The sequence below is a fragment of the Sciurus vulgaris genome (genome assembly GCF_902686455.1).
Source record: "Sciurus vulgaris genome assembly, chromosome: 1".
Taxonomy (NCBI): domain Eukaryota; kingdom Metazoa; phylum Chordata; class Mammalia; order Rodentia; family Sciuridae; genus Sciurus; species Sciurus vulgaris.
In genome coordinates this window covers 73,121,853-73,136,207 of record NC_136461.1, presented here as the reverse complement: position 1 = coordinate 73,136,207, position 14,355 = coordinate 73,121,853, and the positions used below count along the sequence as shown (strand labels likewise).

The 14,355-nt window shown below is 35.0% G+C and overlaps 1 protein-coding gene across 4 annotated transcripts in view; it reads left to right on the top strand.

Annotated features, from left to right (window-relative positions):
* The first annotated feature begins 629 nt into the window (after nt 1–629).
* The window catches only part of ZNHIT6 (zinc finger HIT-type containing 6), a 116,381-nt gene continuing 102,655 nt past the window's right edge, over nt 630–14,355 (top strand). For 3 of the 4 annotated variants that reach the window (XR_013763814.1, XM_079139800.1, XM_079139799.1), the window contains exons 1-5: nt 631–1,460; nt 2,556–2,621; nt 2,751–2,857; nt 2,943–3,028; nt 11,335–11,438. Coding sequence is in view for 3 of the 4 variants with exons in the window: in XM_079139800.1 (XP_078995926.1) it covers nt 796–1,460; nt 2,556–2,621; nt 2,751–2,857; nt 2,943–3,028; nt 11,335–11,438 (1,028 nt within the window). In the remaining variant the exon portion in view is untranslated. Of the gene's footprint in view, nt 1,461–2,555; nt 2,622–2,750; nt 2,858–2,942; nt 3,029–11,334; nt 11,439–14,355 lie in introns of all 4 variants that reach the window. The other variant, XM_079139798.1, reaches the window with a different exon arrangement.

The window sequence follows — 14,355 nt, the reverse complement described above, 5'->3', positions numbered from 1 at the left end:
CGGACACCTATCAGATTCCCTGTAATAACAGCCACCAGATACTTTGAGGCACCGCTGACTTCATATTTCATGTAACCTTTGCAATAAATTAAGAGGTTTATCATACCAGCATCTCTAGTGTATAGGTGAAAAAACTGAAGCTTGGAGAGCAACAGTAGGAGTGTCCTCCATTCTCAAACAAGATTAGTTTTAGCCCGGTATGGTGGCACACGCTTCTAATCCCAGCAATTTGGGAAGCTGAGGCAGGAGAAGTGCAAATTCAGACTAGCCTCAGTAACTTAGCCAGGCCCTTAGCAATTTAGCAAGTCCCTGTTTCAAAGTAAAAGAAAAGAGGCTGGGGATGTGGCTCAGCGGTTAAGCACCCTAGGTTCAATTTCTGGTACCAAAAAAAAAGAAAGTAAGATAAAGATTAGATTTAACAGTTCATACAGATTAGGGTGGGCCTAACCGCTAAAAGACGGAAGAGTTTCAGCTCTCCCTACTCTTTATAAAGACCTTGCGGTGAGAAATCTCCTCAGGGAAGGGTGAGACAGGATTCACCGCGGGCGTGGCTTTCGGAGATTCTCTAAGGCGATGGGGCAGGACCTCCGTTAGGGCCGTAAAGAACTCAATAGGTCGTGAAGTGTCGTGGCGCGGAAGCTTTGCTTCACGGCGGGCCCGGCGATTGAGCCAAACAGGCGTTCTCAGCTTCCGACTTCTTTTCTCCCCACGTGTGCTGCTGTCGGTGTTCTGCCCAGCAATTCTCACTGTTGGCGTGGTGCAGCTACATCGAAGGACAGAGTGGCAGCGTTGCTGATGGAGTTTGCTGCTGAAGATGAGGAAACTCCGGGAGGAGTTCTCCAGAGGGTAGCTGAGGGGGTGCGGCTTAGTCCCGAGTCTGGTAGGGAGGGAGTCAGGGACTTAGCAGGGAAGGAGGAGGCTCGTGGTGGAAAGAAGGGGAAAGGATTTACAGGAAGGAAGAAGACAGAGAATGCAGAAGAAGAAAGTGGGCAAAGAGCAGAGGAAATGCGAATGGACCTAACACTTGTGAAGCAAGAAGTCATGGACTGGTCGGATATAGAAGGCGGCACGTTGAATGGCCAGTGGGTAAAGCAGGAGGTGGAGGATGCACCTGAGGTGAAGGATGAGAAAGCTGGCGTATTGGAGGTGAAGCAGGAAGTGGATAGTAGTTTGGTGGTAAAAGAAGAGAAGGTGGATAAACTCGGGGTAAAGGAAGAGAAAGTGAAGGTGAAGGAAGAAGTAATGAACTGGCCAGAAGTGAAGGACGAGAAAGAGGATAACTTGGAGATAAAACAGGAGACGTTTGTCGATCAGGAAATAAAAGAGGAGATGATGAATGGAGCCTGTGTAAAAGAAGAGAAAGATTTTATGAAGAAAGAAATGATGGAAGACACAAAGATGAAAGAAGAGCCTGAGATAAATGCCCCACTGGGCTGCAAGAGGAAACTGGCCATGTCAAGGTAGGGCAGGGAGAAATTCCACTGGGGGAATTAAGTGTGGAATCCTCTGTTTAGTGATGGGACCTACACTAACAGAAGGTGAAATGTGAAATATAGGCACAAATTTGGGTCCCTGAAGTCAGAGTGATGTTGTGCAGAAAGGTTTGGAGAAGGGAGGGGTGTTGTGAGATAACAAATTCTGTGAAAATATGTGAAGTGGTAATGATCTGTAGGTACTGGTCAAGTGAGGAAGTGAAAATTCTGGGAACTGGAATCTTTGGAACCAGATCTGACTAACTTTAATATGCTTTTGACTCAGTAGTCTTTTGAAAGAAGATGTAGATGAAGGAAAGTCTTATAAAACCAACTTTGACAAAGTGGATTGAGTTAAAATTTAACAAAAATGCTCTTGACTTTAAATTACAAACTTCTGTATGGGTATTTTGAATTTTCCTTTTGTTTTTAGTGTGACAACATACAAAATCAAGTTGCGGTCATATTCTTGGGACTATTACTGTTTAGAACATGGTGAACCATATAGAAGTAGCAGTAATTTGGTTGTCAGTGTTCCAAGATCCTGGAAGAGCAGTTGAGGACAGATGATGGGTAATAGTATTTCTAGATTACTTTGATGCTCATTCTAGGTTAGGTATGGAGCTGAGAGAAAAAGACATTACTAATACTCTCTTTAAATATGACTGGCTTTTATACAATTTTTTTTTTTCTGGTGTGTATACTTTTAAAATATCAAAACATGGCTCATAAATAGACTTCTACATACAATTACAAAGTTGTTACCAGATTTCCCAGAATACAAGTCACAAATAACAGTGAATGATCTCATTTTCTGATTAAAGTACAGAGAAAAAGTCTGACTTTTAAAATTTTTAATATGTTTTCTTAGCACTGATGACATTGTAAATGTAGTCATTTGGAGATGGTTTCATAGAGAAATTTCAGTGTTTGACAGCTTTGAAGCATTTTATCAAAATTGCTTGCACATACTTTATTCACTATTACTACCTGTCTAAATTGTGACAAGTCATTGAATCAGCCAAGTTTATAAATAGATAAGTGGAATTAATATATGATAGTGTTATGTGTGGCCTTTTGTAGGTGTGAAACTTGTGGTACAGAAGAAGCAAAGTACAGATGTCCACGTTGTATGCGATATTCCTGCAGGTATGTGTGTGTGTGTGTGTGTGTGTGTGTGTGTGTGTGTGTGTATGTGTGTGTGTATATAACTTATTATCTTATTACCTGTATCTGTACCCTTCTCCAAAATATGTTTTTGTTTCTTTGTTTCTTCAGTTTGCCCTGTGTGAAGAAACACAAAGCAGAACTGACATGTAATGGAGTTCGAGATAAAACTGCTTATATTTCAATACAACAGTTTACTGAAATGAATCTCCTAAGTGGTAAGCCATCTTATGCATAGCAGATTAGTAGTTCCTGGATATTAGTGTGTGTCACTTGTTTATTTGTCTGTCCTGAAATTTTTAGATTACCGATTCTTAGAAGATGTGGCAAGAACAGCAGACCATATTTCTAGAGATGTTTTCTTGAAAAGACCAATAAGTAATAAACATGTAAGTATTTCTTCTAAGTTCTTATAGTTAGAATTCCTTCTGATCACTTAGATTCATTTTTCCACTTAACAAATATATTAAGCAGCTACCATGATCTGGGACTCTTCTAGTTACTAGGGATATAACAGTGATGAAAACAAAGTCCTAACCTTCATGGAGCTTGTCATGTAGTAGGAAAGATAAAAGATGAATGGGAAAGACAAGAGATGTGTAGAGAACAGATATAAATTTCAGATAGAGCTAAGAGCTTGTAGAAAATAAAACTCAGGAGATCAAAAAGAATGAAAATGGTGTTTACTGAGTGCATGTTGTCAGGGTACTGTTCTTATTACAGTGGTCAGCAGAAGCTTCTCTGAGAAGCTTAAGCAGCAGTCTGAATGATAGGAAAGAGACTAGCATATGAAACTTTGGATAGATTTTGTCTATCCAGGTGGAGACAAAAGCAAAAGTATAGACCTGAGTTAGGTCAAGATTGATGTGTTTGGAAATTAAGAGTGACAGAGTGACTAAATCACAGTGAAAAAGAGAATTTTGAACATGAGATTAGAGAAAAGGGTAAAGGTTCCCACATGTATTCTAAGTGAAAAATAGAAACCACAGAAGGATTTTGAGCATGTTTGCTATTTGAAAGATCACTTGTACTGCTGTGTGCAGTTTAGGGTTAAAAGTGGAAGACTGAAAGTAGGGAGACCATTTACAAGGCTAGTGATATCCACATGAGAGATGATGGTGACTTGGGTCATACTGTTAGAATTAATTAGAAGGTGATTAGATTCTAGTTTTGATGGAAGAGCCAAGAGGATTTGCTGTTTGAACACACTTAATTTTCATTCCTTAAGCACTATACAAAACTAAAGCTTTCATATTTGAAATATTTTGCAACTGGTATCTTATAATTTTTTAAATATTTTGACCAAATCACAGATTAATGTTCATTTTTCAGAGACCATTTTAATACTGAAGTTGCAAAATTTAAATACCCTTTTAAACACCTTATTTTATAGGTATTATGTGTACACATATAACATCTCACATGTCAGAAATAAAATTAACATGCATCAACTCATTTTTCCTTAAGGTTAATTAAGCATAATTAAAATTCTACTTAAGTAAAAGTAAAATACTTTTACTTTTTATTATAAAATACAGCAAAAATGTAAAATATAGTAAATGAAAATATAGTATAATGGTTAATTATATAGTGAATACCTGTGTAATTACTACCCAGATCTAGGATTAGAACATTACCAGCTTCACAGACATTCCCTGCCACCTTCTAGTGCCTTACCATGATCTGTTCTCTTATCTGCATAGTTTCTATCTTGGTACAGTACCATAGTTTATCCATTCTGTTGTTCATGGACTTCGGGTATTCTGTAATAACAAAAAAAAAAAAAAAAAAAAAGCTATAAAACAATGCTGCTGTTAGTATTTTTGTTTATGTATTGTGTGCTAGAAATAGTTCTACTCTTCACACTTTGTTGTGCTTTGTGTATGCACGTTTTTGTAGAGTTTCTACTTGAGAGTGGAATTGGTTTGCTGTGAGGTATTCATATCTTCAGTTTGATTAGATATTGGAATTTTTTCTAAAGTAGTTATACCAGTTTTTACTCCCACCAGTTGTGTGTAAGCATACCTGTTGTCACCTTGTCTCTAAATACTTACTTGTTTCGGTCAGACTTCTAATATGTTGACTGTGTGATTTTATTGTGTTTTTACGTTTGTAATTCGCTGATTTCTGTTGAAATGTCCTTTTTTTTGAACATTTGGATTTCCTCTTGTGTGGTGAACTTTTTTGTGGTGAAGACTGTTCAAGTCTTGTTCATCTTTCCATTGTTCTGCTCTTTTTCTTACTGGTTTATAAGAATTCTTTGTATTTCTTAAATGCTAATCAATAATTGATTGTTATAAATACCACTTATTTTATGACTTGTCCTTTCGCTTGATAGTGACCTTTTTTGTGTGTGTATCATACTGTGGATCGAACCCAGGGAGCTCTGCCATTGAGCTACATCTCCATCTCCATCTCTTCACAGCCTCCTCAATAACTGGTATTACAGGCATGAGCCACTGTGCCTAGTTTTATTTTTTATTTTGAGACAGAACCTGGCCAAGTTGTCCAGGCCAGCTTTGAACTTGAGCCGTTCCTGCCTCAACCTCCCAAGTAGCTGGGATTATGGGCTTTTGCCACTGTGCTGAGCTATAGTGTTTTAATGTAGTCAAATTTACCTTGTTTCCTTTATAGTTTGTATTTTTATATGTTCTATAAAGAAATCCTTTCCTACCTTTAAGTTATGAATATATTATCCCATGATTATTTTCCAAAAGCTTTATCATATTGCATTTCACATTTTTGTCTTTAAACTACCTGGAATTGATTTTTAGCATCATGTAAAGTGAAGTCCTGTTCAACTTTATGTATGGGTAATCCACTTTGCCTCACTCCATTTATTAGAAATTTCATCCTGTCTTTACTGCTCTACAGGACCACCTTGTCATGTGTCGGGCATCCATGTATGCTAGGGTAATTTTTCTAGTCTATCTAGTCCATCCCGTTTGTCTATCCTGCATAAATATTATAAACTCTCAATTATTGCAATGTGTTTTTGAAAAAACACAAAGTAATTTTTAAATTGATACACAATAATTTTTCATTTTTATGTGTTAAAGTAATTATTGTATCTATTGTCTCAAACATTTATCATTCCTTTATGTTCGGGCCATTCAAAATTTTCTTCTAGTTATTTTGAAATCTAAATAATTTATTGTTAATTATTACAATTCTATACCAGTATTAAATATCAGCCTGTTAATTCCACAGCCCTGTCTTCCATTCTTGAGAATTTTGAATTTGGGTAGTATTTATTTCATAGATAAGTTTGGGAGATTTAACTTCTTCACTTTTGTTGTATCTGCATTTAGTTGAGTCTTCTTTAATATACCTATATATAGATAATTTTCTCAGTAGAAAGCTAATACGTTTTTTGATAAACTTATTGCTGGTTATTTTATTACATATTTATTTGCAGTGCTGGGAATTGAACCTACGGCCACATGCATGCTAGGCAAACACTATTGTAGAGCTTCATCCTCAACCCTTTTAATGCTATTTTAAACAGCATTTTTAATTTTTTGTTGTCTCTGAAATTTTCTCTATAAACAATTCATCACAGTTTTTTTCTTTCTAATCTGTATTTTAAAAATCTCTTTCTTGCCTTATTGAAATATCTTAAGACTTCCAATTCAACATCAAATAGTAGTGATGATCAGAGATATCTATGTTGAAAGTCGTCTAAGACCATCTCAGGTTTGATGATTTGTGAGAAAGTTTTATAGGAGTCAGCATATAGTTGTACTAAAGTGTATTATGGTGAATGATAAAGAGCACAATCAGGAAAGGGAAAAAGTGTATGAGACAAAATCTGGAGGAAACCAGGCATAAGTTTCCAAGAGTTCTTTCCCATAGGAATCACACATATATGGTTAATTCTTCTAAAAAGGAGTTATGGTAACACTTGTTAAATATTTTCTACCAGAAAGGCAAATTAGATAGCAGTATTCCAAATGTCAAGTGCCCATACCAAATTTATCATAAGCCAAATTGTTTATATAGTTTAAGCACAGTAATCAGCTTATCATTTTAGGGAAAAATTTTTGTCATTATAGTGAGTTATTCATCATTTTCAGGTGGACCATGTTAACTCTTCTGTATATCTTGTTACTTCTGCTCTTAGAGGGAAAACTTCCAGATGTCACTACTAAGTATGGTATTTGCCTTTATAGTTTTTGTAGATATAGTTTATTAGATTAAGGAAGTTCCATTCCTAGATAGCAGTTAAGTTTTATCATCAGTAATGCTTTTTCTATGTTTGATTATTTCCTTTTCATTGTTTCATCTACTCTAATAATAAGAATGTGTATAATCTTGATTCATTTCTCTTATTTAAGCTAACCTTGCATGGTGTATTATTATCATGCTTTTTAAACTTTGCATTATGTTATATATATGTATTATATAGATATTATGTACATATATAATGTGAATACATAGTTGTATTATATATGTATATATTCCATCCATTTATTTTGTATTTCTGTTTATGAATATCCTTTTTGATATTCTCGTGTTTCTGAATCAGTATGATTTTAGTTTTATAAAGTTAGCTTGGATTGTTCTTATTTTGTTCTTAGATTCATTGACTGATATTGGATTATTTCTTCCCTGGGAATTTGATAAAAATTATCAGTGAAGCAATATGGAGTTTGGACCACTGAGATATATTCTTTCCTATTTATGGGAATGTTCAGGTTCTGTATGTCTTGAGTCACTATCAGTGTATATTTTTTAAATGTCCCTTGATCTAAATTTTCGAATTTATTGGCATCAAGTTCTTCATAATCTCCTTTACGTGTGCTGGTTGTGCCTTATATTTTTCTAGATAAGTTGATATTGTTTCTTTGTTTTATTAATGTCTTTCCACTTATTTTATATTGTTTTCTTTTAGTTTATTTTGATGTTCTTTTTCTAATTCCTGAATTAGACAGTTGGCTTATTGCTTTTTAATCTTTACTCTTTCTTAATATATACGTTCAAGAATATAAATTGCCATGTCTGGCACAGTGGCACATACCTGTAATCCCAGCAACTCAAGAGGCTAAGGCAAGAGGATCTCAAGTTCAAGGCTAGCCTTGGCAACTTAGGGAGATCCTATCTTAAGTTGAAAAAAATAAAAAAGGGCTAGAAACGTTTCTCAGTGGTAGAGTACCCCTGGGTTCAATCCTCAGTACTGCCCCCCAAAATCTATCTATAAAGATATATAAAGTTCCCTTTAAGTATCTCACACATTTTTAATCTTTTATTAATTTGATTGATGGTTAAAGTGTATAGGAGTTTCTTAATTTCTGAACTTTTAGCAATTTTGTAGACATTGTATTACTTTTAGCTTAATTGCATTGTGGTTAGAGAACATATTCTGAGTTCATTCTTTTGTTGGTGTTGTTATTGGAAATTTAACCCAGGGTCTCATGCTTGCTAAGTATGTCCAAGTATGTGCTGAAGCACTGAACTACACTTCCAGCCCCTAAGTTCATTCTTTTAAAATATGCTAAGACCTCTGTGTTATGTGTATGTACAAATATGGCATAATGAACCCCACTATTATGTATAATTATAGTGCACCCAGTGACCCAGCATGTGGTCAGGCTTTATTATGCTCTGTGGTTGCTTGGAGAAAAGAACTAAGTACTCTGTAGTTGTTAGATATAGTATTCTGTATAGTTGGTCCTTCATATCTGTGGGTTCCAAATCCATAGATTCAACCTACTACAGATTGAAAGTACTTTTTAAAAAAAATTACATCTGTACTGAAGAAGTAGAGATTTTTTCCTGTCATTATTCCTTAAAGATTATCTCTTAACAATTATTTACTTTGTATTAGGTAATTATAAATAACCTAGTAAAGATTTAAAGTAGACAGGAGGAATTGAATAGGTTTTTCCCCTTGAAAAATTTTTCTCCTTATCAGTTTAGAATTTATAAGTCCATTTTGTGTCCTATCATTGGTCAGGCTAGTAGACATCATAGTATGCATACTTGACTTAACAGTGTCTAAAGTTAATTAGTATCATAACCCTGTACCTAGCCTTTGCAAGGACTTCAGAACAGGAGTTGGCACACTTTTTGTAAAAGGTCAGATAGATTTTTTTTTTTTTGTCTTTTTAGGCCATGTGATTTCTGTCAAAACTACTTCATTCTTTTTTTTAAATAGCTTTTATTTTTTAAAAGTTAATATGCGCATTACAGGAAATAGGAAAACACAAGCAAAAAATAAAGTCATCTAGTCACAAGCAGCTTAGTTGGACATGTCCTTCTAGAACCTGCATATTCATATGCAACATCGCGTTTTATGTGATTGAGATCATAGTATGTATCGTGCTTTTCTGCACATCATGAATATTCACCAATTCAAAATCCCGAAGCTACATGAGTATTTTTGATAACCCAGAATACACCATAGCAGCTCAGTCTATCAGAAAAAAATTATAATCCTGCCTTTCCTGGGGACAAAAATTTCACTAAACACAGAAATGGTAACAGGCCTCTAAATAGACTTATCAGCAGAGTTACAACTAAATTAATGCATTCCCTTAAAATTTAAAATGAGACATAAAGCAACAGAATACACCAACCATAATGTTTCTAAGTGGGTTCATTATCAGTTCTACTACTAAAATATTACCAAGAAAGCATGTTCCCAGTGAATTAAAACATTCCTGTAGTACAGCCAGAACACATATCAGTGGCTCACATCAGAATGTAAACCCATGAGCACTTGCTCCCATCTTTACCATGTGCTTCCTTCTACCTCTCTGCTGCTAGCCTAATAAACAAGTCATAATATTCACTGCCCAGAGATAAAACAATTTCATGTCATGATGCATCTATCCTATCAATTGTACCAAAAAGATATTTACAAGTTGGCTAATTCATTAGATCTACTTTTTATGATACACTGTCACCTCAGGACACCTAGAAAACTTAAATGATATGAAATAAAGTAACTTTGTGCACAATAAGCACAAGTTCTTTACCAAAAATGCATGTATAGATCTATGATTATAATCTAGAGCCATAGATTCTTCCAGAATGGAGATACTAGCAAAAAGCCCTTTCCCTCATCTTCCTTTTCACCATTCCAGTGACTAAAGAACTACTTCATTCTTGGTCCTGAAGCACTTGTTCCTGCAGCAAAATAGAGGACATAAACAGCATATAAACAAATGGGCTGGGCTATATTCTAATAAACTTTATTTATGAAAATTGGCAGCAGGCTGGATTTGGGTCAGGGAACCATTTAGCCCTGTATTGAATTGTTTTATTGTTTTCAGGATCTAAATTGACTTTTTAAAAAATCCTCATATAATAGTTACTCTATTATCCAGTGTTATCTTCATGTTTTTCATTTGTGTTTATTCCTTCTGTCATCATCTTAGACCTTCCCCTGTTCCAGTCAAATAATGCAAGTCTCTTAGCATGGTCTGGGGATAGATTTGTTTCTTGTTTACCTACATACTAGGGCTATATTATTGACATTCAGCTTAATTGAGAAGAGATTCCTAGTAGATTATTGGATCTTGATTATGACCCTCTTGCTGAGAAGGAATTGAAAAGAGAAACCTATATTTGCTAGAATTACCAAAGGAAATAATATCAGATTTACTGAAATGTCTTTATTGCTTTTCTTAACTCACTGAATTTTCACTTTTCATTATATATTACTCTATTTCCTGGTTTTTGTTAGTTCTTAAATGCTTTTAAGGTGTTTTTAAAATGTATTTATTTACACTTATGTATTTCCCCTATTATCTGGCATTCTTAGATGTTTTCAATGGGAAAGTTTGTCTTTATAAAATCTCATTATTAAAGTCAAGGTTCCCTAATTTATAAATTTATACATAATTTCTTAAGTAATTTTCTTGCTTTGCCAGTGATAGCTGACTCTTCCTCTCCCTCTTTCCCTTGGCTTATGACTTGATTATTTAACTTTACATTGTAAATTCTAAATCCCCATTCACTTAGCCAAAAAATTCATATTTTACCCTTTCTTTGAATGATCTTTTGTCTTTTTTAACTTAATAGAGACGTGATAATGTTACTGCCTTTACAATTCTCTGAAGTTGCCTAGTTCCACTTAACCAACCCAGGTGATCCATGGAGTAACACATGTTAGAGCCAGATGTTTTCGTATGCCATTTTAGACTGCCTGCAACAGTGACTACTTTAATTAGACCTTATACTGGACAGGGCCTTGATTTCTCCTTTGAGTGGGCTACCTGTCTAGTAATAAAATCAGGTGTAATCAACTAATTATGATGTGAAACCATCAGTAAAAGAAAAAGCTCTAGGTCTGGGGATGTAGTTTAGTGGTAGAGCACTTGCCTGCCTACGCATGAGGCCCTGGGTACTACAGCATTGCAAAAACAATAAAAATCTTGGCGAAATTCTTCCTTTGACTTATAGAACATATAGTTAAAAGGCTCTTAAGTTAAACAGATTTGCATTTAAATATAGGTTCTGCTTCTTTGAGATAGTTGCATGAGGTTGGAATCTCATTAATTCTTAATGCTAAAATGAGGGTGGTAATAGTACCTATCTCATAGTGTTTTTGTAAAGATTGAGATTCTGCTTAATAGCTGTTTGGAAAACATGATAATTTGTCAATAAAGCTAAACTATTGAAAATATTGTTACTTATAAAATGTACAGCATTTTAAAATTAATTTTATCTATTTGGTTTTGATTGTTAGATGTACTTTATGAAAAATCGTGCTCGAAGGCAAGGTATTAACTTAAAACTTCTACCCAATGGATTCACCAAGCGGAAAGAGAATTCAACATTTTTTGATAAGAGGTATGTTTCTAACTCTTAGTATATCAGCATTGATTTCATCAGGAGTATTTTTAAGGTTTGGTTTACTGTTGAGTCTTGCTGCTTAAGTGTAATATGTAAACTGTTTTTGGATGACAAGATAACTATGATAATTGCTTTCATGTGACTAAAAAAATTAGGCATGTGTTGTGTATATTTTCTTTATCCTCTGAAAAGTTTCTCAGATGTTGATGTATAAAGTCACCCCCACAAGTATCTTGTTAAATATGCTTGAGATTTAATTTCAGTAGGCCTGGCTTGGAGTTCCATATTGTGTATTTCTGTTAGGGTCACCATGGATGCTGATCATTTGAGTAGCAGTGCCCTAAAACACTTTCATACATTAGAAATAAACTCTTTCTTTGAGAACCTAAGATACCATCAGAGTAATTCAGAGGCTTCAGGTACAAAGTGATAAATCAAAGCAGGAGTGCTGTACTGTTTTATTCAAAGCAACCTAGCTTTCCTTATAGATAATACCACAGGAATTACTTTGCTGCTCTCTGAAAGTTTTGGGTGGAAAAGGCCCCAAGAGTACAGAGAATAGGATTCCAAAGTAGTCAATCCAGTCCACATCTTCATATTCAACCTACTGCAGGTCAGAAATACTGAGGTGGGGGCTGGGGAGATAGCTTAGTCGATAGAGTGCTTGTGTTGCAAGCATAAGTCCCTGGGTTCAATCCCCAGCACTGCAAAAAAAATAAAAATAAAAAAGAAATACTGAGGTGTGGGTGGGGGACCCTGCATCTGTACTGAACATGTATAGACATTTTTTTCCCTTGTCATTATTCCCTGACCAGTAAGTGTAACAATTATTCACATAGCATTTGCAGTGCATAAGTATTACAATATAGTAACCTAAAGGTGATTTAAAGTAGATGGAAGGATGTGCATATGTTCTATGGAAATACTGTGCCATTTTGTATAAACATCCACAGATTTTGGTATCTGAGAAAGATCTTAGAACCAATTCCTTATGTATACCAAGGGAAGCTTGAACTGTAACCAACTAAATTATTGGATAATACCTCTCATAAGTGAAGGTTCTGGATATTAAAAAAAAAAAAACCTCTCCTTTTGAGCCTCATACTAATTGTGGGGTCTTAAACAAATCACTTTTTTTCTCTGAGCCTCATTTTATTTTTATTTTTATTTGTGTGTGTTTCAAGTTTTGTTTTGAGATAGGTTCTCACTATACCCGTACTGGTCTGTATGCCCATACTGGTTTGGAATTCCTAGGCTCAAGTGCTCCTCCCATCTCAGCTTCTCTAGAGACTGTCAGTACGTGCCTCTGTACCCTCTGACCTTCATCTTTACAGTGTAGGAAATTGAACTCCTAAGGTTCTTTCCAGTTTACTATGCCACAAAATGAATAAAAGGGGCCATCAGAAATAGTCTAATAAAACTTTCTTCAAAAGATAATATATAATTAGAAAATGATGTTATCCATTTATTGTATGTTTCAAGACAAATATTTGTAAGAGTGATATTCCTTTTTCCTGGTTGTCTTCCAAAAGTAAAGTAATTCCTTGGACTTATCAAGTATGAGATGATTCCTTTGTACATTTTGAAACTAATATATTTAAAAATCAACATAGTCTGTTTGAAATTTAAATATAAATGTGTTCTGTTTTATGAAGGAAACCATTCAGAATGATTGTCATCCAAGATTAGTTCTCAGTACTAAAAAGCATATGAGTCCAAGTATAACATTTTCATGTCTGTACATACATGTGAATATGTGTAGAAGGTTTTTCCAAGAATATTCCTCTCAGTATATTTCCTGAGTTTAGTAATCAAATTTATATTTTGGAACACCCCAGTTCTCTGAAATGGTAAACCCAAACTGTTCTTGCTTCAGCTGTTTGCTCATAAATTTTCAAAGATTTGGAATTGGCCTTACATATTTTTAGTATTTTCTTGTGAGGATATTTGCACCATAGTGCGAAATATGCTTTAGGGTCAGTTTTAGCTTATTTCTCATCTAGAAAATGGAGCCTTATAGGTTGTGGCCTTTTAGTATATTAATGGATCTGGAGAATAACTTGTATGTAGGAAGGAATCAGTATATAGTAGCTACTATAAAAATAATACATGTGCATCACAAGAAGGCTTAAAGGAAAAATAGCACCGATAATTACACTCTGCAAGATATGACCACTGATATTTCCTTCTCTTTATAGTTTCTTTTTTATTTTGATTCATTGTATACAAATGGGGTACAATTATTTTTTCTCTTTTTACACAAAGCAGAGTCGCAACATTTGTGTAATCATACATGTACATAGGGCAATGATGTTTGTCTCATTCTATTATCTTTCCTACCCCCCACCCCTCATTTTCCTCTATATAATCCATCCTTCCTCCGTTCTTGCCTCACGCCCACCCCCCATTAGGTACCATCATCCACTTATCAGAGAAATCATTCGGCCTTTGGTTTTGGGGGATTGGCTTATCTCACTTAGCATGATGTTCTCCAGCTCCATCCATTTACCTGAAAATGCCATAATTTTATTCTTCTTTTTGGCTGAATAATACTCCATTGTGTATATATACCACAGTTTCTTTATCCATTCATCTATTGAAGGGCATCTAGGTTGGTTCCACAATCTAGCTATTGTGAATTGAGCTGCTATAAACATTGATGTAGCTGTGTCACTGTAGTATGCCGATTTTAAGTCCTTTGGGTATAGGCCAAGGAGTGGGATAGCTGGGTCAAATGGTGGTTCCATTCCAAGTTTTCTAAGCAGAATCTCCATACTGCTTTCCAGAGTGGCTGCACCAATTTGCAACCCCACCAGCAATGTATGAGTGTACCTTTTCCCCCACATCCTCACCACACCTATTGTTGTTTGTGTTCTTGGTAACAGACATTGTAATTGGGGTGAGATGAAATCTT